Source organism: Saccopteryx bilineata, chromosome 1 (assembly GCF_036850765.1).
Source record: "Saccopteryx bilineata isolate mSacBil1 chromosome 1, mSacBil1_pri_phased_curated, whole genome shotgun sequence".
Lineage (NCBI taxonomy): Eukaryota > Metazoa > Chordata > Mammalia > Chiroptera > Emballonuridae > Saccopteryx > Saccopteryx bilineata.
The window spans coordinates 298,321,463-298,344,013 of record NC_089490.1 but is presented as its reverse complement, the minus strand read 5'-3'; the positions used below and the strand labels follow the sequence as shown (position 1 = coordinate 298,344,013).

Here is a 22,551-nt window from a genome sequence, read left to right as displayed (position 1 = left end):
AATATGTTTAAAAGAATAATAAAGCATATCATATTGCACAAATTCCTTCATCCTTTGGGGAAAATGGAACGGATAAATTTAAAACAACATTGGCTATTTTCTTTCACATACCAGCATCCTGAGAGATTTTTGATAATAGAAGGCTTTGAATTCCTGCGTTCTCTGAGAGTTTGGAATAATGTAAGGCATTGTGTCCAAGAGAATCCACAAGGGTCAGGTCGGCACCCTTTTTAATTAAAGCTTCTACAACGCTCGAGCTGCCAGTCTCACAAGCCACCATCAGAGCAGTTCTAAAGAGAAAAAGGAGACACCAAATTAGTACTAACAAAATGTGAGAATGCAGTCTGGGAAAACTGTTTCATTCGTCTTAAAAAACAGAGAAAAGAAGATTAAACGCTGTTAAAACTACACTATACTTAATCTGTTAGGGCATGCAAAATGGAGGGCTATCAAGATGAAATTAGGTAGTTGTTTTTTAAAACCTCTGATTCACTCCAAACACTGAGCCACATTAGGTCAAATAACATAGACATAACCTTCTTCTAAATATAATCTTCTAAATACGACGACATTTAATATGATTGGCACAGATCTTGTCACTTTTTTCACCTCAAGCACTTCAAATTACCTATACATTGTTAGAATTTCTTTTTTCTTTTTTTTTAAAAGAAACAAATATGTTTCCTTTTCTGTAATTTTGCAAGAAAAGTCAGAGAAAATGGCCTCTTCACTTTAGTATTTGATAATCTCATCACAGACTCAATGATGTTCCCAGAGGTCTGGGGGGAGGGGGATGTTTTTAAAGTTAAAATAGATCCTTGAGTATTTAAAAAGGCAAAAAATAAAAAAGCGCAAAGTTAAAGCCATTTCGTAAGAAATGATCCAAAGCAAAGTTATGATGTTTTGAAAGACTCCCAGCATGTGGCTATCACTGAAATCACATGGTCTCGAATTTCTCGGTACCTTCCATTTTTGTCCCTGGAATTTACATCTGCTCCATGGTCCAGAAGAAAGCGACAGACCTCCCCGTGGCCGCTCTGCACTGCGAGGAGCAGGGGGATACTTCCATCCTAGGAGACAAGTTCAGATCAACTGTTACACAGACACCAGTGCCAGAATTGCAAAGGCCTCTCTTCTTCTTTCTACATGTATTCCCGAGTGGGCCGCTGCTCCTATATGTGACCCCCCAAGACATCTGTGCTCAATCGGGCTGTCATTCCATCATTGCACAACGTCTCTTACAGAATCCCACTCTTAGCTTTTCCTCATGAGCCTTGGCCTCTCAAGTTGCTTGTTCCCTGGGCCCTCACTCGGCCCGGTGACAATATAAGACAGAGGGACACAAAGTGTGTAAAGGCTCAAAGCACACAAAGATGCCAGGGTTACTGAGAGATGGTTCTGGAGAAATGAAGGGCTTGCTTCATGTGGCACCGAGGGCCCCACACCCTCTGAGCAGCACTCTTCCGCGTGAACCTCGTGCTCCCTCTCGTGTCACCGTGTCACCGTGTCTTCTGGGAAGCACGCTCTTTCACAAGCTCACTGGGTATCAAAATTAGCATAAGTTAAGAGTGTCAATTGTTGACACATAACTAGATAAAGAGACGGAGGGAAGGAATAATTTATTTAATATATTATAATATGGCAATTCCTTTATGAAAAAAAGAAAATTAGATCCCCAACTCATATACCTACATGAAGAATTTAAGCATTAAAATGACACAAATGGAAAAAATACTAGAAGACTATAGAGGCGACTATTTCCCTAACTCTAGGGTGAAGGGGGCCTGATTCAAATGACACAAACCACAAGAGAACCTTCTGTTCTCCCCTTCCCTTGGACATGCCCTACAAATGGGGTCAACAGGAATTTTTAAGGTAGATGTATTTAAATAGGCAAAGGAAAAAAAGGCTACAATATCTCCAATTATTGTAACATGGGGATTTGTTATAATTCAGTTGCTGCTTAAGGATTAAGTCTCCTTTTAAAGTAGACCTTCAGACACATTTCTAAAAAATTATCTCTGAGAAGTTATAATACTTTCTGGTTATAAAGTACTGAAATTCAGGGAGTGTGAAGTTATTCACAGATTCCATATGTTCTCTTCACAGTATCTCCACGCAGTGTAAGTGTGTACAATTTCCATGCAATGGTAGGAAACTGAACCCTGTAAGCCGGAGCTACAGGCATGTAAATTCACTCTCCAAATAGCCCAGGGAGGTTAAAATAGGCTAGAAGTGGTATTCACCATTGGGAAATCCTAAACAGCAGCACTCCAGGTGAAAAAAAGAATAAAACTTCTACTTAGACTATTTTTTTTAATTTTTAAAAATCTAGGAACTAAGTAATATTAATTTTAAGCTGAGTGCAGATCTCTCTCACACACACACACACACACACACACACACACATATTTATACTTAGATACAAATATACCTGTAGGGGAAGTGCATGCTATAAAAAGTTTTCTATTTAAGCTTTAGGGATGTATGGGGTAGAATGCTTACATCCATTTTGTAGAAAAAGGAGCTAGGCTGAAAAGCCATAGAATTTGCCAAACACTTAGGTCTCTTAAGTCTCAGTGACCCTCAGAAGTAGCCCACAGCACGCTAGAACCCCACATCCACGTGCATCCCGCACCACTGCCCGGTACTTACCAAATCCTTGAGGTTGATGGGGCTCTTGTGCTCGCAAAGCACCTGCACAGCTTGCAGGCAGCCCTGTGCCGCTGGGGAAAGGAAAACACAGACACCATGGCCGGTCACAAAGCTGCTCCTACAACCCGGGCCTCACACACGCCTGTAAGAAGCTGGGGTTCTCCCCATCTGCCCCTGTTCACTAGGGCTGCACCAGAGAGCAGGGCACCAGGAGGGTGGAGCAGGAGGTGCTCTCTGTCACTGTCTCATTTCAGTGTGGCCAGCCCGACAGCCGGCACTGCCAGTTGCCATTGGACACATTCGACTGAGCTTTTCCACAACTAGCCCTAAAAGAAATGTGCAAATCTAATCATCCCACAGTCCACTGCCAACTTTGGTCACTTGGGGCTGTGTGACGTACCGTGAAACAAAATGTTGATAAATGGACTGATGCTCTTCATGAGCACCAAATCAAGAAAACCAAATCATGTGCTACTTGACATCGACAAATGCTTATGAATGAATATCTCTTGGTTTAAACAAGAGCCTTACACTAATTAAAATATAACCAAGACAATTCCTACTGGTAGTTTGGTGGGCCATCGATGAGTTCTAGATTTATTCCTTGGTAACTCTACACGCTTTGATGAATAAATTGAATAAAATGGGAATGTCTAGGAGTGATGAGAGAAAACAGCACCAGGAATAAGACAGTGGGTTTAATGGCTTGAATCAGGAAAATGGAAGGTCCATGTGTCTTTGGGCAGAAGACAGAGATGAGAATACTGAAAGTTACCTGCATAATGCAGAGCAGTTTTCCCAGAGCTGTCAACACTTTCGGCTGGGCATTTAGCCTGGAAGACAAAAACAACAAATCTATATAATATAGTTCAGCTCTATTCAGTGCATCTTTTTTCCTGCAAAGTATGATGGGACTTATTGGGAAGAGAATACACATGAATGGGCATCAACTGCCACACTCCAGGGGCTGATAGCTTCTTTTGGGGACAGGTACTCATCTCTAGGAATCATGACACAGGCAAACTGTCACCCTGTTGCTGCTTTAGATATCCCCTTCTGTTCACCATATTCCCACTGGATCGTCCCCACCAGCTAACAAACATGCTCTTGAATTTCTCACCTTGATACTATCACCCCCTAACCTACTTCCTGCCCTAAATCTCTGTCCCCTTTACAAAACCTATTTTTTTTCTTAAGAATTGCCCACACATAGTCCACACTTCCTCACCTGCCATTTATTTCTGAACCCAGTCAGGTGTTTTCTCTCAAGACTCCAGAGAAATGTCCCAGTCTACGTCACCAACGATCCTTGTGTTTCCAATGACAATGAACATTTTTGCCCTCTTCTGGCCGACCTCTCACCTGCAGTCCACTCCCTCTCAGCTCCTAGAGCACCGCCCCATCCGGCCAATCCTGGTTTTTCTCCCATAGCCCTGGCCACTCCTCCTTCAGCCAAACATAAAACCTCGGGTTCCTCAGCGCTCTCTCTCTAAGCTGTCTTCCTCAGTAATCTCGCCCACATCAAAAATCTAGTGACCTCCAAATGCATAGCTTATCAATAACAGCAATCACATCGTGTCCCGAATGTTATCTGTTATGTGCCAGGCCTTGTTCAAAGAATTGCTTTAAGGTTCCTAACAACCCTCATTGGGTACTACCATTTAGCCCCAGTACCTCAGATGAGGAAACTGAGGTACAAAGATGTTAACAATTTGTTCAGGTCACTGTAGGCAGCACAGCAAGGATTTGAACCTAGACAGGCTGAGCTGGATGGAGCCTGTGTTCCTACCTGTATACAAGCAGTCATCTCTGAGCACCAGGCTTAACAACCCCCTGCCTGGTTCCCATTCCGTCCTGATGTCTCACAGGCACCTGAAGCCTGGCACAGCCAAGTCTTCTGGTTCCTTCCCCCTCCCCCAGCCTGATCCTCCGACAATTCCCCATCTGTCAACAGTGTCACATCAATCTAATCAATCTACCCAATGAGCCGAAAACCACTCAGTCAACTCTGATTTCTTCTCTTCCTTCTCTTTCCACCATGTTCCGTCAATTCTGCTCCAAAAACATAGCCTCATTCTACTGTCTCTTGTTTCTCCATGACAACCCCTTGTAAACTGGCACCTTCCCACCTGGATAGAAACAACAGCCTCCCCCTGGAAGGTCTAACCATTCTAAGTTTCCCCCCTTTAGTCAACTCTCCATATAATTAGAGCGATCTTTTAAAACTGTGAATGTTACTCTTTACTTAAAAGCTCTTCACAGTTGTATGCTGTGTTTAGATCAATCAAAGTCTGCACCTTATGACATACAAGGCCCATTCCCTGTACCTTTAGTGCCCTCCTCCCATGCTTTGCCCCAGGCCTACTCAATGGCTTTCTTTCCTCTTTGACTAGTGCTTTGTCTACCTTAAGTCTTTTGTACCTGCTGTTGTGTCTGCTTTGAATGCTTTGGCTCTTTGTGTTGTTGAGTTCTCAGCTTAATTATCACCTCCTCTATGAGGCCTTCCCTGAACACCACCCTTACTCCTCTCTCAAGTACCCTGTTAGTTTCCTTTTAGTGCTGTTCAGTTTTTAACATGCATTTGTGTACTTGTTTGCCAGACTGTAAGCTCCATCAGGATTCAGAAGGTTGCTGTGTTCATGAGTATATAATACATGCTTGATACAGGGAGTGGTGCCCAAGGAACACTTGTTAGAAGAAAGAAAGAGTGGGGGGAATAGCAGGTTATCAGGGGAAGGAGAGAGTGCATTTGAATTTGAAGGATTTCACAAGGTCCTATTTGTACTCACTGCCTTGAGGAGGCAGAGCTTTAAAACAATAGCCACCAGAGAGGGCAAGCATCCCCAGAAGACTGACAGGAAGAGCCCAGAGAAAGGAGCAAATGCAGAGGGTGCAGGGGTGGGGGTAGCAGGAATAACAGCAGTCACATCGCAGACAGCATGCGCTGGCAAGACACGAGAGGAAGAACTGACTAGAGAGGCTCAGGACCCAAGGGAAGCAACCCATTAGAGGACATCAAAGCCTCAATTTTTAACTAATGTCCAGAAAGAGCATCCAGACAGTGTATATAAGTTCGGGGAGGCAAGAACAGGCAACGTTCAGAGTGAAACGTCTGTCTGCCCTTCAGTGGTGAGAAGAATGAAGATCAAGTTACAACTTTTACCATGCTGTGGCCTAATTTTAGAACAGCACAAGGAACTGTTTAAAGGCTTCAAAGATTCCAGAGAAAAACCAACCTATTTGCATACCCAGATATAAGATTACATTGGAGGCTAGAATATCTGGTCCCTGCCCATGAGGATTTCCAGCTTGTCAAGTTCATTATTCCTTAAAATCAGAGCCAGATGCAAAGTCTGGATGGGCAAGGCAGGATGGGAATGGAGATTCAAAGCACAGACAAGTTTTAAAAATCAAAGTAAGTCTCAGGGCGTGGAGGCAAGGCACTAACTGGGTGAAGTCAGTGATTTTCATTTCTCTGGTGTGCCCAGTCCCAGAGAGGATGGGTAAGGAAAGTTCAATTTTAACTGTTTTCAGGGAGAAGACTCATAATAATAAATAAATAAATAAATAAATAATAATAATAATAAGCACCACAGATGATCTGTTTTTCTTGCCTTTCACGTCAAAGACCTGTGAAGGTTAAGCATTCCTGGCATTGGTGGTAGCTGGCTGGCATTCTGTCATGCAAGACAAGAAGCTGTGTGATCAGCAGAGCAGGACAAGCTGAAGAATGCGACCACATCTCTGCATCAGAATGGCAAAGCCAAATTAAAGCAAGATGCTGGGTCCCAAACAGTGCTCTGAAGGCAGAGAACAGACAGTGCTCCAAATACGTATTTTACTGCCTGATGCTGTTCCTGAAAACAGCCAGCTTGCATTTTGACCGGCAACAGCTAGATGTTACAGTAAGGGCTGATATTGGGATTTCATTAAATATTCACCTTTAACGATTTATGGGAAGTCGTCACCTTTAGCAACCATTGTAATCTTCCTGCCAAAGTTGTCAAACCAGGGAAGTAGCTTAAAATTAATAAAGAAGAATAAAACCAAAAAACTTAAAACTTGAGATCTAAAATCGCATCGAGTTACGTACAAGGAAATACTGGTTGGAATTTTGCTTTGCAAGAGGAGCTGTCTTCTACTAATGATTGGAACAGAGAGGACTAGGCTAGAGGAGAGCCAATATTGTAAGGATCTCCAACAGCATGGGAAAGAAATTCTTTTTAACTGACTAGTTAAAGGGCACAAATCCTTCAGAAAAGAAAAACAGGGTCTGAATAAAGAATAAAGGAAAGAAAAAGAATGGACTCCAGGAAGACACTCCAAATTCCCTACCAGGGCGCTTGCTATGGAAATAATCTCCTCTCTGCTGTCATTTCAATAATGAAGCTACTGAGAGAACCCAGGTTCAGAGAGAGTTTTAATAGAGAGAGAAAGAGGGAAAGAAAGAGAAAAGGAAAAGAAGAGAGAAAGAGAGAATTTGTTCTTTCATAGATAAGGTAACGTTTAAATTTTAAAAGTGATGTGCTCATAATTGAAGTTGCTGTCATTTTTTTACCTGAAGGAGCTTCCGGACGCACTCGTGGTGGCTGTGCCTGGCAGCGAGGTGCAGAGCACTGTGTCCTAAATAGATTTAAGGGAAAAAAAATGGGGAGAAAAAGACCACACATTTTAAATCTCTTATCTCTGTAATGAAGACAACTATGAGGAAATAAACTGTTCTCCCACAAAGGAGGGATTGTTATTCTAAGAGCCAGGCCCAAATGTCTTATCTCTGAAGTTCAGCGTGACAAACATGGGGAGAGCACAGAGCGGCCTGCCCACCCGATAACACTCCGGGTCACTTGGGCTGCCGTTCTCTAGGGTGCAATTAAGCCCTGGGCCAGAGCTGGCGGGGTCCCACAACAGGCTGCTTAGGAACCCCGTTTTCCACTACCAATACAGATGCCAAAGGTCCTGGGTCCATGGTCATGTCAGGCTGTGAAGACCGCAGGCGTGGGGACCCAGTTAAGGCAGCCTGTGAGCCAGCAGAGAACCCACCCCACACCCACACAGTCCCATCCCTAACTTTTGACCTCTTCTTTCTCCTCCAAATGTCTTCCAGCCCCTGAATGGAAATTACCTGGAGTTCTCAGATATTCAAAACTCTTACGTAAAAGAAAGGATGGAGTTACAAAACAACCACGCGCTACTAAAGCAGCATGCCTTTCCATTTCCTTTAAGAACGCAACCTGATATGAGGCTCTGTGATGTTTCTGGGGACAGATAACTTCAGGAAACCCTAACTTACACCCAACTGCTCCCCATGCCTAATGGGCCCATAGGGATTCTATGGAACAGCGGCTTAGGGGCAGCATGGTAGCTACCAGACCGGCAGCTTCCAGTCTAGGGCACTGAGAACCTGCTCTCCGCTTCCTGGCTTCTCCTCCCCTAGGAGGACCATCCACCTTGCTCTTTCGCCTCCCTCTGCCTTCCGAATGAGCACTTCCCTGACCCCCCAATTCCAATTCCATTTCCTCCCCAGTCCTTTCTGTCCCTTCTCCCTGTTGTATGTCCTTATGCTTCAGGGCACAGAACATGTTCCAACACTTCCTTCCCACTGTCCCTTCTTTCTCTCTGAACCGATCTGCATATTTACATAATTAATTGTTCTCCTTTCCCCAATGGAATACACTCAGTGACGACAGGAGTTGTCTTACTCCCTACTCCCTGTTGCATCTCTAGTGCCCAGGACACTGCTGACAAGTGGTAGGCTCTCAATAAACACTTGTTAATTTGAATAATAGGGGAAGGTCATCACAGATGTCTGGGGAGGGGATTTGCAGGGAGAGAACCAAAGTTACCACTGCCAGCCAATCCAGTATACCCAGTAAACTCTTAAATCCTGTATTTTCCATACTATTTGACCAAGATACCCGCAATGGAACACCTCAGCCTCAGTAATATTGACATTTTAAGCTGTAGGGGGTTGTCCTGTGCATTGTGGGATATTAAGCAACACCTCTGCTTCCACCCACTAGATGTCCAGTTGGATCAATCAGGAATGTTTCTAGACATACATATCCCTCGGGGGCTGGGGAGGAGCAGAATTACCACAGTTGAGAATCATTGGCTTAGAGGAATAATTTCTTGTATATGATGGTCCAGCCTCCAAATACCATTTCTCCTTTGGGACTGGAAAACCACTAATTATTAGAAAATCATGTCTAGGAAATATACCCTGTTTAACAATCAGATGCTTTAGGACTACAGCAAGCAGCATCAAAGCATGTAAAAGATAAAAAGATCAATTCCTTTTTATCTGATCTGAGCTGGACTGAGAGATTTTAAGGGTACACGGAGGAAGGGGAGAACTGTTTTGTGGGGTGAGTCACTGACAGCCAGGAATCCCTACAACTCCCACCCCCACTTTGGCAAATGAATGAGGATGAGTAAGATTGGAAAATGAGGGAAATGAGAGTAGAAGACAAAGCTCTTCCCTTCCCTTTTCTTTTCTTACTGCCCAAGACCTCCCCCCTCCAAGCTGTATAACGCATCATGGTGTGAATTCAGTTACATTAGACATTAAACAGGCTCTGGGTGGGCTAGCCTGGCTCCCAACCATCATCTGTACCAGGGTTTCTATGGACAAGCACATGCTGCATTTTAAACAAATGCCTCACAGATGAACTTTTGGAACCCATCCTGATTGTAAGCAGAAGACTGTTTATGTCATGTATGCATGCGTTAACTTTTGTCTGTGTTGTGGACAAAAGCTGTTTTACATACACTGCACCCATTGCAAAAAACACACAGCTCCCCAAGGACAGGATGGTAGGGGGATTTAGACAACTCATCATCACATAAACAGCAGGCTTCCATTTAACTCCAGTGCTCTAGTCATGATACCTAAAGCAAGTACTGTGTGTCTGGAGAAAAAAAGATTTTTATTCTTTGGCCCTGTGAGACATTTTCCTAACCAGGAGCATACAGTATCTTTCATTTATAAATAGTCTCAAAATTCGATCGATGCATCATGTCCTGGACAATATCCGAAGTGAGATGCCTCACTGCTAATGTTAAAACAAAATTCTCTTTCCAAATGCCAAGTTTTCTGGGGAGAATATATTATATTAGTGGCAGGCTCTCACTGTAAGGAGACAGTGAGGATGTCTGGCCCCACTCAGCTGTGGATCTGTCTGGAATATCAGGAAAGAATTTCCCCACAGGCAAATAACAGGGAAAGTCTAATTCAAGTGCAGTACAGCAGAACGTGGTTTGCCCCATGTTACTTGTAAGGCAAGAGCTGTGGGCTATTCCAGCTGGTTTAAAACCTTATGATTGAAAGACAGTCTAAGAAGAATGGGTCAACTATCCTTGCCAGGGAACACCTTCCCCCCAAATACTCCAGACAATACCATTCTTTAATGTTTTTTAAGATCACTGGAGAAACAGAGAAGAATTCACTAATATAACAGAACAATTACTGATGGGACTGCGAACATCCTCTTCTAGTGCATGGGAAAAAATTTATAACCAATGAAATCACAGCATACAAAGGTATATGGCTCACCATAGCAAAAAGCCAAAGTTTGAGAGTGATATTTCAGATCATAATACATAAACATAAAAATATTTAAATAATACTCAACTAGGTAAGAAGGTTTAAAATATTTTCTTAAGAATTGAAATTTCAGGCTCTGGCCGGTTGGCTCAGTGTAGAGCATAGGTGTGTGAATGTATTGGGTTTGATTCCTGGTCAGGGCACACAGGAGAGGCACCCATCTGCTTCTCCACCTTTTCCACCCTCCTTCCTTTCTGTCTCTCTCTTCCCCTCCCACAGCCAAGGATCCACTGAAGCAAAAGTTGGCCCGGGTGCTGAGGATGGCTCCATGGCCTCCACCTCAGGTGCTGGAATGGCTCTGGTTGCAACAAAGCAATGCCCCAGATGAACAGAGCATAACCCCCAAGTGGGCTTGCTGGGTGGATTCCGGCCAGGCACATGTGGGAGTCTCTCTGCCTCCCTAATTCTCACTTCAGAAAAATACAAAAAAATAAAAATAAATAATTGAAATTTCAGAATGCTGAATATATTTAAACAATAAAAGTATATTTTTGATTCTTATTTGTAATTTTAAATATATCTAGACAATATTCTTAGAAATCCTCATCTTTACTTAAAATTTTTATTACCGAACCACAAATTCATCCACCTTGTTATAGTCTCAAGAGAGAAGATCAGAGGATAACAGATTTGTTTATAGTAATGATTAATATTAGAATTTTGAAACTATCTTAGTTTTGTCAGTGCAGATTTGCATAGTGTTTTACGTAGAACCAAAGAGCTTGTGCCTGACCAAGCAATGGCGCAGTAGATAGAGCGTCGGACTGGGATGCGGAGGACCCAGGTTCGAGACCCCCGAGGTCACCAGCTTGAGCACGGGCTCATGTGGTTTGAGCAAAGCTCACCAGCTTGGACCCAAGGTCGCTGGCTTGAGCAAGGGGTTACTCAGTCTGCTGAAGGCCCACGGTCAAAGCACATATGAGAAAGCAATCAATGAACAATTAAGGTGTCGCAACGAAAAACTGATGATTGATGCTTCTCATCTCTCTCCATTCCTGTCTGTCTGTCCCTATCTATCCCTCTCTCTGTCTCTGTAAAAAAAAAAAAAAAGAGCTTGTTGTGTGTGTATGTATCACCTAAAATACTTTCATGGCCAGGCTATGCCAATTATTGTATGTGTTCTGACCTCCCATGCAAATTAAGAGCACGTAAAACGCCATAAATCATATAATCGTCTTTGGTTTTCCTTCATTCCAAATTAAATATGAAATACACTTTTGGCTATAATTTGCAGTTAATTTTAAATAACCTATCCTCCAAAGGGCCTAACTTTCAAGATAAGTATTACCTTTAGCATCTGCACATGATATCAAATCTGAGTAGGATTGGGGGTATAATGGAATGAAAGGCCACCCAGAAATCAAAACAAAAGCTAAACCAGCCCCCGGAGACCCAGGGGAAGAGTAAGCGTTCTCAAGTATTCCCCCTTCTGAGGACCCTCTGTAATGACATTTCCATTCCTCACCTCTCACTCTCCTAAGTTTCTCATCTTCCTATGAGAAAACTTTTATTATGAATGTCAAGCGTGCAAAGGGATCAGAGAATATTTAAGATACAGGAGTGTGACAGAATGACATGCCATCCTTCAGCCTCTGGTTCTACTTCCTTCTATAGCAAAACAGTCTGTGTTTTAACTGGACCAATAGCTGCCCAGAAGTGCCCAGCTTCCCATAAAGCTGGGTGTGGTCACGGATCATGCTCTGTCCAGTGAGAGAGTGTAGCTGTTTGGGGGCTCAGTTTGCATTTCCCGTTACTGCCTACTGTTGGGTTGCAGACTCAGGCGGAGCCATCCTGGGTCCTTGGGAGCCATCCTGGGTCCCTGAATGATGGAGCATCAGGAGTGTGGAGCAGAGCTATCATACCAATTTGGGACTTTCAGCTGGGAGAGGAAATTCTGTGTTATTTCCGCCACCTTGTCATATTGCATCAAATGTATGTGCTCTCCCTAATAAAAAGGGTCTGAAAGCTAATGCTTCAGAGAAGCATTGGTAACAGACAGACGATGCTTTGGTCTTCCTTAATCTTCTGTTAATACTGCTGTTTAATCTCACCTCACACTCTGGGGTGCTCAGTTCAGGCATTGCCCACCCTCTTTCCCCCCCAAAGCCCACTATTTGTCTGGGAGAAGTGTTTTCTAAAGAAACAGACAGAAATGACACTTCTCTCATCTGTGAAGAACAGGAGCAAACAAAGCCATGAAAGCCGCTGGACCAGCAACGCAGGCCCAGTTCAGGGAGATGGTGCAGTGAGCTTGGAGCTGACTTCTCCAGCTGACACTGCACACCTCTGATGCTATTTGAAGGACAGGCCATTAAGTAACCGGGGAAATGTTTCTAAGCCAAAAACTTAAGTCATGTGTTTTTGCAGGACTTTGGGTTCTATTTTTCTGATTTGTACAAGGAGAGCAGCTGGCTTGGTGATTGTCAAATGCTTTTTTTGTAAAGATGTGAAACCTTTTCAAAAGCTTCGTGTGTGAAAGAGAATACAGGTGACCTGGCTAAAGCAGCAATAATCATGATAATATCAGAGCCGAAAGCAATGAGCCCTCGTGTTCCAGGCACTGCTGAGATGCCTACACGTCATCTCAACTAAGCCTCAAAGGCCACCGAAAACGATCTGACCGTGATGTTGCTGTGTAACTCTACCCAAGGCCTCGATTCCTGACAGCGCCATGCTCTTAAGTTGGTTTGTGAAGCATCCACAGAATTCTCTTGTCAGCCTTCCAGCATGTCATGAGGAAAGACAGTTGGTAAAAAAAAAATAAAAAAATAGATGCTAAAAACCTCTACAACTTAACGTCCGGTCTCCAGGTTAAAAAGTCGTACCAATTTGGCTATCCTATGGACTTTGTGGATAAAATGGGTCAATTTGATACATTTTGAAAGCAGGTTTTTTTCGGAAACTCTACGGGTCATCCTGGTTTATAGTGACAGATTGATTTCTATACCAGTTCTCTGTGTGTGTTGAGATTGAAGATGACTATATCTCAGTAATAACAGCAATACTTAAGGTAGGTTTACTGAAAAGACAAGTCCTGTAAGAGCTAAGCCATTTAATTCATACCTTAACCAACAACAAAAAAAATGGTGTGGACTAATAATGACCACTTAAGGAGCAGTGTACTAATGTCCTTGTTCTTCCCTTGGACTCTGATATGCTTTCTTGAGAGGGAGAGATGAGAGTTGGTGATATAGCCAACTGGAAGGGCATAGGCATGGACAGTAAAAGCCACCACATTTATCTTGTTTGCTGGAACAGAAAAAAGTCTGAGCAGTGATGTTCTAGACAACACAACAAATGTTTCCATGGACATTTTTTACACACAGCCTCTTCCTTCCTGTGTTCCCATGTTCTCTTTGCATGCTCTCAAGAAATCACGAGAAGTCGGTGCCTCATTCAGACCAAAGTAAATCAATAAGCCAGGGACCACAGTGCTGACCTCACTGCTGAAAATGCTGGGCGAGAGAGAAGTGACCCGGCAACTCAGAGACATTTTTTAGTCACGAATTATCTGGACAATGTTCTGGGGCCACACAGTGCTGTGGATTCCACTACTTTCAAACAGAGTGGGGAAAAACGGACTCTGGTGGTTCCCAGTAACTGGCCTGGAGAAGCAGCCAGGGTGGGCTCACAGGGTCCCCTTCCAGTGTTGCTTCTTGGAGGGCAGTGACCTCAGTGGGCAGAGAGTGTGCACTGTGTTGGGGTGTCCAGGTCGCAGAGCGCAACACTTCAGGCTTAGAATCTGAGTTAGGACTCGGGTAGTAAATACAAACACATTCCATGCTGTGCTCTATGACCACTGAAAAAAAATGAGAACTATGCTTCTCAACCACTTTTAACATAAGAATACTGGTAAAAAAAATTTTTTTTCACAAGGGGGGGGCAGGATGTAGGGTTTATGATATAATGTGATTTCAGCTATATAAAAATATTCCAGGAAAAACCTGAATGGAAATATAACAAAATAGTAAAATTTGTTTCTTCTTGGTAGCAGTAGAAGCACTTGTAATTTTCTTTACAATTTTCTAATTTTTCTACAATGAACACATTAGAGAAACATTTTCCCTATAATAAAAAGATCGGCCTAATGCTCTCCATGTCCATCCATGCTGTTGCAAAAGGTAAGATTTCCTTCCTTTTTATGGCCCTGTAGTATAAAACTGTGTAAATGTACCATGGCTTTTTATCCACCCATTTACTGATGGACACTTGGGCTGCTTCCAAATCTTGGCTATTGTAAATAACATGCAGTGAACAAACGGGTGCATATATTTTTTCAAATTAGTGTTTCAGGTTTCTTTGGATAACTTCCTAAAAGTGGAAGCACTGGGTCATAAGGCAGGTCCATTTTAAAATTTCTGACATAACTCCATCAATCTGCATCCCAACCAACAGTGCACAAGGGTTCCCTTTTCTATACATCCTTGCCAACACTAGTTGTTTGTTGATTTATTGATCATAGCCATTCTGATGTTGAGCATCTTTTCATACGTCTATTGGCCATTTTTATATCCTTTTTAGAGAAGTGTCTATTCAGGTCCTTGGCTCATTTTTTAATTATATTGTTTGCAGTTTTTGGTGTTGAGTTGTATAAGTTATTCATAAATTCTGGATATTAACCCCTTATCAAATGTATTTCTTCTTCCTGTCTGATTGCTGTTGCTAGGACTTCCAGTACTACACTGAGTAAGATTGGTGAAAGCATACATCTTTATCTTGTTGCCTATTTTAAGGGAAACACTTGCAGTTTTTGCCCATTGAGTATAATGTTGGCTATAGGTTTGTCATATATGGCCTTTATTACGTTGAGGTATGTTTCATCTATTCCTACTTTATTGAGAGTTTTTTATCATAAGTGGGTGCTGGGTTTTATCAAATGCTTTTTCTGCCTCTATTGATATGATCATGTGTGTGCCCTTCATTTTGTTTACGTGGTGTATCACGTTTATTGATTTGTGGATACTGTACCAACCTTGCATCCCTGGAATAAATCCCACTTGATCATGGTGTAGGATGTTTTCAGTGTATTGCTGGATCTGGTTTGCTAATATTTTGTTGAGGATTTTAGCATTTATGTTCATCAGGGATATTGGCCTACAATTTTCTTTCTTTGTAGTGTCTTTATCTGGTTTTGTAATTAGGATAATGCTAGTCTTGTAACATGAGCTTGGAAGTCTTCCCTTCTCTTGAATTTTTTGGAATAGTTTGAGAATAGTTGTTAGCTCTTCTTTGAATGTTTGGTAAAATTAACCTGTGAAGTCATCTGGTCCAGGACATTTGGTTGTTGAAAACTTTCGATTACTGCTTTAATTTCACTAGTTACAATTTCCCTATTCAGATTCTGATTCCTCCTGATTCTATTTTGGAAGATTGTATGTTTTTAGAATTGACTCGTTTCAACTAGGCTGTCCAATTTGTTGGCATATAGTTGTCTACGATATTTCTTATAATCTTTGGAATTTCTTTGGTGTCAGTTGTTACTTTTCCATTTATTTCTGATTTTATTTATTTGGGGTCTCTTTTTTTCTTGATGAATCTGATTAAAGGTTTATCAATCTTGTTTATCTTTTCAAAGAACTAGCTCTTGGGTTTCATTGATCTTTTGTTTTTTTAGATTCTATTTCATTTATTTCTGTTCTGATCTTTATTATTTCTTTCTTTCTATTCCCTTTGGGCTTTGTTTGTTGTACTTTTTCAAGTTCTTTAAGTGTGAATTAGATTGTTTATCTGAGATTTTTCTTGTTTCCTGAAATAATCCAGTAATGCTAAGAAATTCCTTCTTAGGACTGCTTTCACTGTGTCCTATAGATTTTGAGTTGTTGTATTGTCATTTTCATTTGTTTCTAGGTATCTTTTGATTTTTTATTTCTTCCTGATCTCACTGTCAACCCATTCATTGTTTGTTTTTTAATGAAGTTGAATGTTTTATTATTACTTTTTCTTGTTTTCCTGCAAGGCTGTTGCTTCACTGTATAAAAATAGCACCAGCATACTCAGTATATTGCCAAATCAATACAGTAGTTTTCATCATCTGACACCATAACAAAAAAACTTTTCTCTACTTCCAGTTATGTCCAATGGGAAGATCATTAAATATTTTGACCCAAATCCAGTAACTAATGTAAGTAAGTTACAATATCATATATGTCTTAAGATAATAATGTTACCCTTGAAATGCATACTTTCTTACTAGATTTTACCATAGGTAATTTTAGGAATTCTTAACATCATAACTGTAGCTTAGCCTAAAAATCATAGGGTGTTGTGAAGAAATGCATATTGTGTTTCTCTGCAATTATTAGAACGTTAAGGGATTATTTTCTTCCAATAGCATTGTTAGTTTCTTTTTCCACTGGCATTATTAAAAGTTGTTATTTTAAATCTTCCATCCACACTAATTTAAGAAAACTGTGCTAGATCAAATTGTTTCATGCTACTTTATTTAGAGGGGCTCCAGTTTCACTCCTCAATAGAGTGTATGTATTTCTCATATGCTTCTTCACTCACTAGTTCATCTCGTTCTGGAGAGTTACTCAGTGTCATCTTGATCAGCCAATCAACTTCATAGCAAGATTTGCTAACAAGTCCTGGATGAAGCAAGAGCTTCATGAGTTTCAGTTACTTTTCCTGAGAGGCAGACTACAGTAAATGTCCCCCAAAGCTTCCTGTGCAAAATTGTTGATTCCCACTGTTCCAATACCATTTCCTGTTGTTATCCATTCACGTTTCTCTGTGAAATGTACCCACCGAAAGCAGATTGGGGCTGGTGTGCAGTGTCTTGATGGCTCCCACCCTCAGGTCCCAGGGACGAGGCGGCTGGCTGGGTGCGGCCGGTGTTGCTCAGAGCACTGTGTTCCCACGAGTCAAGCCATTCATTGCTTAGTAACATGTTATTTAGCCTCCATGTGTTTGTGTGTTCTTCAGTTTTTTTTCTTGTGATTGATTCTAGTTTCATATCATTATGGTCAGAGAAAATGCTTGATATGATTTCAGTCTTCTTAAATATATTGAGACTTATTTTGTGTCCTAACATGTGGTCTATCTTAGAAAATGTTCCATGGGCAGTTGGATTTAGAGGACATACATCCCATCAAAGGTACTTAAGCTCTATATGTAATGGACTTCAAAAGTGATCAAAATGAACTTTAAAAACAAAATAACTGGGCTTAGGATTAAAGATAACTTTAATTAGTACGACATAAATTAGTATTTCCCTCAACATAGTCACTTAAGGAAGTCATTCATTCTCCTGTTGGGAATGCCAATTCTCAAAATATTTTTGGAGCGTTTTGTGGCTCTGCTCAGGAAAATCATTCTGTTACTTTGGCTCCTATTTCTGACCAAAAATGGTTTTACCAGTGGCACCTCATTTACCGGACTTGACTTTCAGTGGCTCTCGGCCTAAAAAAACCAAACTAATTCAAAAAGAATAAAGATTTCCAACCACTGAGAAGATTCAAATTTTTTAAAAAAGTGCCACAGACTTTTTGAAAACAATTCTGAAACACAAGTTTTCCAACCATATTTTGAGTAATAATTCTTGTAATAGCTGACTGGCTCCCCCCACACCCCACAGATAACTTATTCAGAGGGGACAATTTTTGGGTGGGGAGGAAAAGAGATCCATTATGGATTAACAAAATGACTATAGAGTTAGACTGACTCCACTTTCGAGTAAAAAGTAACAAAAGCCTTATTAGAAGGCAGACATTTTCAAGTACAATAGAGAAACAGCGCCACCAGTATTTTCTCTGATGCTCTGGTGTGGCCAGCAGGGGCAGAATCCCAGGCTGGAGATCCCAAGGGCTCTTTCTAGTGGAACAATGTTCATAAGAGATAAGGCTCCTCCACTACTTTTTCTCTCTGCTTGCTTTGTTCTTCATTTGTCCACTCACTTCACATTAGAGTCACCCAAGGAGCTTTAAAACTAATACCAGTTGGCTGTTAACCTCCAGACAACGGACTCTGAATCTCAGAGTATAGAGCCTGGGTATGTATGTGGGGTGTATGCTGCTTGTTGCTTTTCCCTTCTTTCCTGCTCTCCTCCTTCCCTCTCTGCCTTTCTTCCAAGTTCCCAGGGGACTTAGACGTACTAAAATGTAGAAACTGTGAGAACCACGGGCAGTTGGTCCAGACGAGGATCACGGCTTCTGTCCACATAATTATCTCAGATGAGCTTCCAAACAACTCATTCCCTTTATCACCTCAAACCATGATTCATAAAAACAAAAAGTAGGGAATATTGCTTGGTCCCAACATACAGTTTTAGAAAATAGTATTTTTTAAATGGGGGATAAGAAACATGCAGTATTTAACTGACCAACCACATATAAGATAAAAATATGTGTAAACACCTGTAAGGCACAAATGATGAAACCATTTGTCAAAGCCTTGTCATTGGAGGTGAACTGTGTGCTTCTCTTACACAATGAATCACCTTTGAGATACCTACTCTTGTGCTGGCCTGTTGACTTAAGAGATAAAGACCACATACCGGCAGAATCTTGGGCTGTCACATCCACGCCATGTGTAACCATGACCCTGAGGCATTCCACGTGTCCTTTTGTAGCAGCAAGATGAAAACTGGAAAAGACGTAAATAATCTCTTTAAGATTTCCACTCTTTAGAGTTAATCCCTGACAATATTTTCTGTCTTTTCACGTGCACTTACTTTCTCTCACTTGAGCTCAATAATCATTTCAGTAGATATTATCAACCTCTTTTTAACAACGAGGAAACTGAGGCTATAAGTGGTCTGACCATTTTGCTCACTGACACTTTTTATTAAAGTAATGGAGCAGAAGCTAGGTCACAGGTCTTTCAAACCAAAGACCAGGCTTGGAAAATGGAAGATTCAACTACATATTTCTCTCTTTACAACACAATACTCAAAGAGTTCCAACCAGATTCAATTCCTAAATAATTTTATCAGTTTTTTTCTGTTGCCTGGCACTTTCACTAAAGCCATTATTTTTAGGTAAATATACACTATAAAGAGGAACTTGTCTAACCCAAACAATGATCAAGGTCTTACACAACATCAATGTCAAATCCACTGTTGTGTTGTAGCTCAATAACAATCATTGTACACAATTTTTATAAAGTGTGTCAAGATTCTTACTACCCACTTCTATACATTATCTCTCCTCATTCACATGACAGCTTTCTGAAGTGAGTCCTATTATTATCTCCATAGATGGCAGGTATCTACATGCAGGTACGAACAGCATTATCTATAACCCACAATTAGGCTCCAGAATTCAATGACATTTGGAGTACAAACCATGCTCAGCGTGTTTGGACTTGCCATTAGAAGAAAGGATATATCCAAATCATCCAAATGCCATACCAAGTATCCCTGCAGGTCCCAAGGGTGAAGGGCACTCTTACAGTAGGCAGAAGAAAAGGATACTCCACTCAGTCCACTCAGCATTCAGGCCTAGAGGCTGAGAAAGCCAAAACCCTTGGGAAGGTCTCCATTATGGACGGAGAGGTCATTGAACCTTGCAGTTATCCACTTGCCTTGGTTCTGTTTTAGGGAGCTGCCTTCTCAGGATCCTTGCCATGTAGCCCCTTAGTGTCTTTATCTCTGAATATTGCCCAGGAAATATTTTTTCACAGGCTATAACTGTTACTAGGGCCCACGGTCACACCCAACTAGCCAATCCCAGAGGTAAAATCAATTCAAACCCATGTCAGCTTGATCCCACACCTCTGCTCTAGAGATCAAGGCTGAGTAAAGGTAGACAGATTAGAAAATGGAGAAACCTTAAGTTAGCAATGTACCTTTGGGAAGTCAGTTTTTGAGCCTAAATTTCCAGCACTGTAAAGTATGGGGACTGAATCAGATGACACCCCATGCTTCCTGCAGCTCTAACAGTCATTGTTTAGCCTACCTGGCTCTGATCACCCCAACTATTTCTGCATCTGTACAGCCATTAATGTGTAAGGTTTCTTTACAGTCAAAAGTCCACTTTGTAGATGATTTTATATTACCGTGAAACTTTGATCATATGGAAAGACTTGGGAATGTGGTGACTTATTTAAATGGAATTCCTGATTAAATACAGCCTAACCAAAGGAACCTCCCTGAAGGGCAGTACAATTATACCTCTGTTTTCCATCATCTGTGGGCTAATACAATTTTACAATCAGTTCACCTTTAAGCACCGAATTATTAAACTGATCTTGGTGAAAGGTTTCTAAAATTTCCCCAGCCTTAGTAACAGTATACGTTATATAATTTAATTGCTCTTGACGACATGAAGTCACCAGTCAGTCTCAATTACTGAACTCTGTTTTCAAGGTAATTAATCTAAATATCCCAGATTATTAAACCCTAATATTCATTAATATTTATCTTCTTTTCTTAATGTCTATGTGTTTGCTTCTAAGTTATTCACTCTGCTGTATCCTATGACTAGGGGAGAAACAAAAACTATCTGGACAAGAGGGCGGCTACACCCTATAAGTAGGAGTACCAGAATTAGTGATTAGTGTGCACACACACACGCAAACATACATGTGTCGATATACAGAGTGTGGCAAAAGTAGGTTTATAGATGTGAATACCCGAAACAGTTTACTCTTGTAGTATTATTTAATAATTATGGTATTATTTGTCATACGAATAACTGTAAACTTAGTTCGCTCCATTCTAAATAACTTTTGTTTGAAGCATAATTATACAAAGAAAACCACATGTTATAATTGTAGAGCCTGCTAAATTTTCACAAATGGAGCATGGCCATTTTATCTCCATACTAATGAAGAAACAGACGTGGCCGGAGACCCAAATGCCCTCCTGGTATCTCCTAGCACCCAGAACCTCTCCATGGGCCCCTCCTAGTTACCAACACCTCCCCATATAATATTTATTTTTCCAACTCTGAGACCTCTCAGATACCTCTGGACTGCAGACTGTATTTACAGGTGGTTAAAATTGCAGACACATGTTGCAATGAAGCATTATTGTACACCACTTCTGTATGTTGAGAAATGTAGTCTGATGTGGTGTTCTGTGGGTGATTTGGGAGTTGTAGGATTTCAAGATCATTATTTGGAAGGTCAACGATGATTACAAGGCAGGAGAAGTCAAGTGTTAGGAAGCTGGACTCAATATTCAACCCTACAATGAAATCTTTTTTAGAGACTACTTTTCAAAATGAAATCTTTGTTATCACAGAAATGTTCACCTGAAACCCATGTACTTTTATTAACCAATGTCACCCCATTAAATTTAATTTCAAATAAAAATAATAAATAAAAATAAGAGAAACAAAATGGGTCAGTGTACTCATTTAGTTTTGCCTTGTTTCTTTTTTTTAAGACTTTATTCTTTCCCTTTTTAAAAATTTTATTGAATTTATTAAGGAGACATTGGTTGATAAAATTATATAGGTTTCAGGTATACAATTCTATAATGCATCACCTGATATCATATTGTGTTCACCATCCAATGTCAAGTCTCCTTCCAGCACCTCTTACCCCCTTTTACCTTCTTCTACCTCCTCCCACCCCCTTCCCTCTGGTAGTCACCATACTGTTGCATGTGTCTATGAGGTTTTTTGTTTTTTTGTTTAATTCTTTTATCCTTTACACCCTGCTCCCCAATCTCCCTTTCCTCTGTCAGCTGTCAGTCTGTTCTCTGTATCTATGGATCTGTTCTATTTTGCTTGTGAGTTTACTTTGTTCATTAGATTCCACATATAAGTGAAATCATATAGTACTTGTTTTTCTATGACTGGCTTATTTTACTTAGCATAGTACTCTCCAGGTCTATCCATGCTGTCACAAATGATTTCCTTCTTATTTTATGGCCGAGTAGTATTAGTCCATTGTTTAAATGTACTTCAGCATTTTTTATCCACTCATCTACTGATGGGCACTTTGACTGCTTCCAAGCCTTGGCTATTATAAATAATGATGCAATAAATATAAAGGTGCTCATATTCTTTTGAATTAAGTTTTTCTGGTTTCTTAGGATATATTCCCAGAAGTGAAATCACTAGGTCATAAGGTAGTTCCATTCCTAATTTTTGGACATAACTCCACACTGCTTTCCACGGTGGCTGCACCAGTCCACTTTCCCATCAACAGTACATGCAAGTTCCCTTTCTCCACACTTGTTTTTGTTGATTTATTGAGGATAACCATTCTGACAGGTGTCAGGTGCTATCTCATTGTGGTTTTAATTTGCATTTCTCTGACGATTAATGACCTTGCACACATTTTCATGTCTTGGCCATCTCTTTGGATATATGTTATTTGGGTCCTTTGTCCACTTTTAATTG

General features: G+C 40.9%; 1 protein-coding gene across 5 annotated transcripts in view; it reads right to left on the bottom strand.

The window, feature by feature from the left end:
- Window positions 1–22,551, bottom strand: part of RAI14 (retinoic acid induced 14) — a 153,397-nt gene that overhangs the window by 17,505 nt on the left and 113,341 nt on the right. For all 5 annotated transcript variants that reach the window (XM_066244274.1, XM_066244271.1, XM_066244272.1 and 2 more), the window contains 6 exons: window positions 18,753–18,841; window positions 7,214–7,278; window positions 3,431–3,488; window positions 2,656–2,726; window positions 964–1,070; window positions 112–290 (listed from right to left, as the gene is read on the bottom strand). In XM_066244274.1, the coding sequence (XP_066100371.1) occupies window positions 112–290; window positions 964–1,070; window positions 2,656–2,726; window positions 3,431–3,488; window positions 7,214–7,278; window positions 18,753–18,841 (569 nt within the window). The remainder of the gene's footprint in view (window positions 1–111; window positions 291–963; window positions 1,071–2,655; window positions 2,727–3,430; window positions 3,489–7,213; window positions 7,279–18,752; window positions 18,842–22,551) is intronic.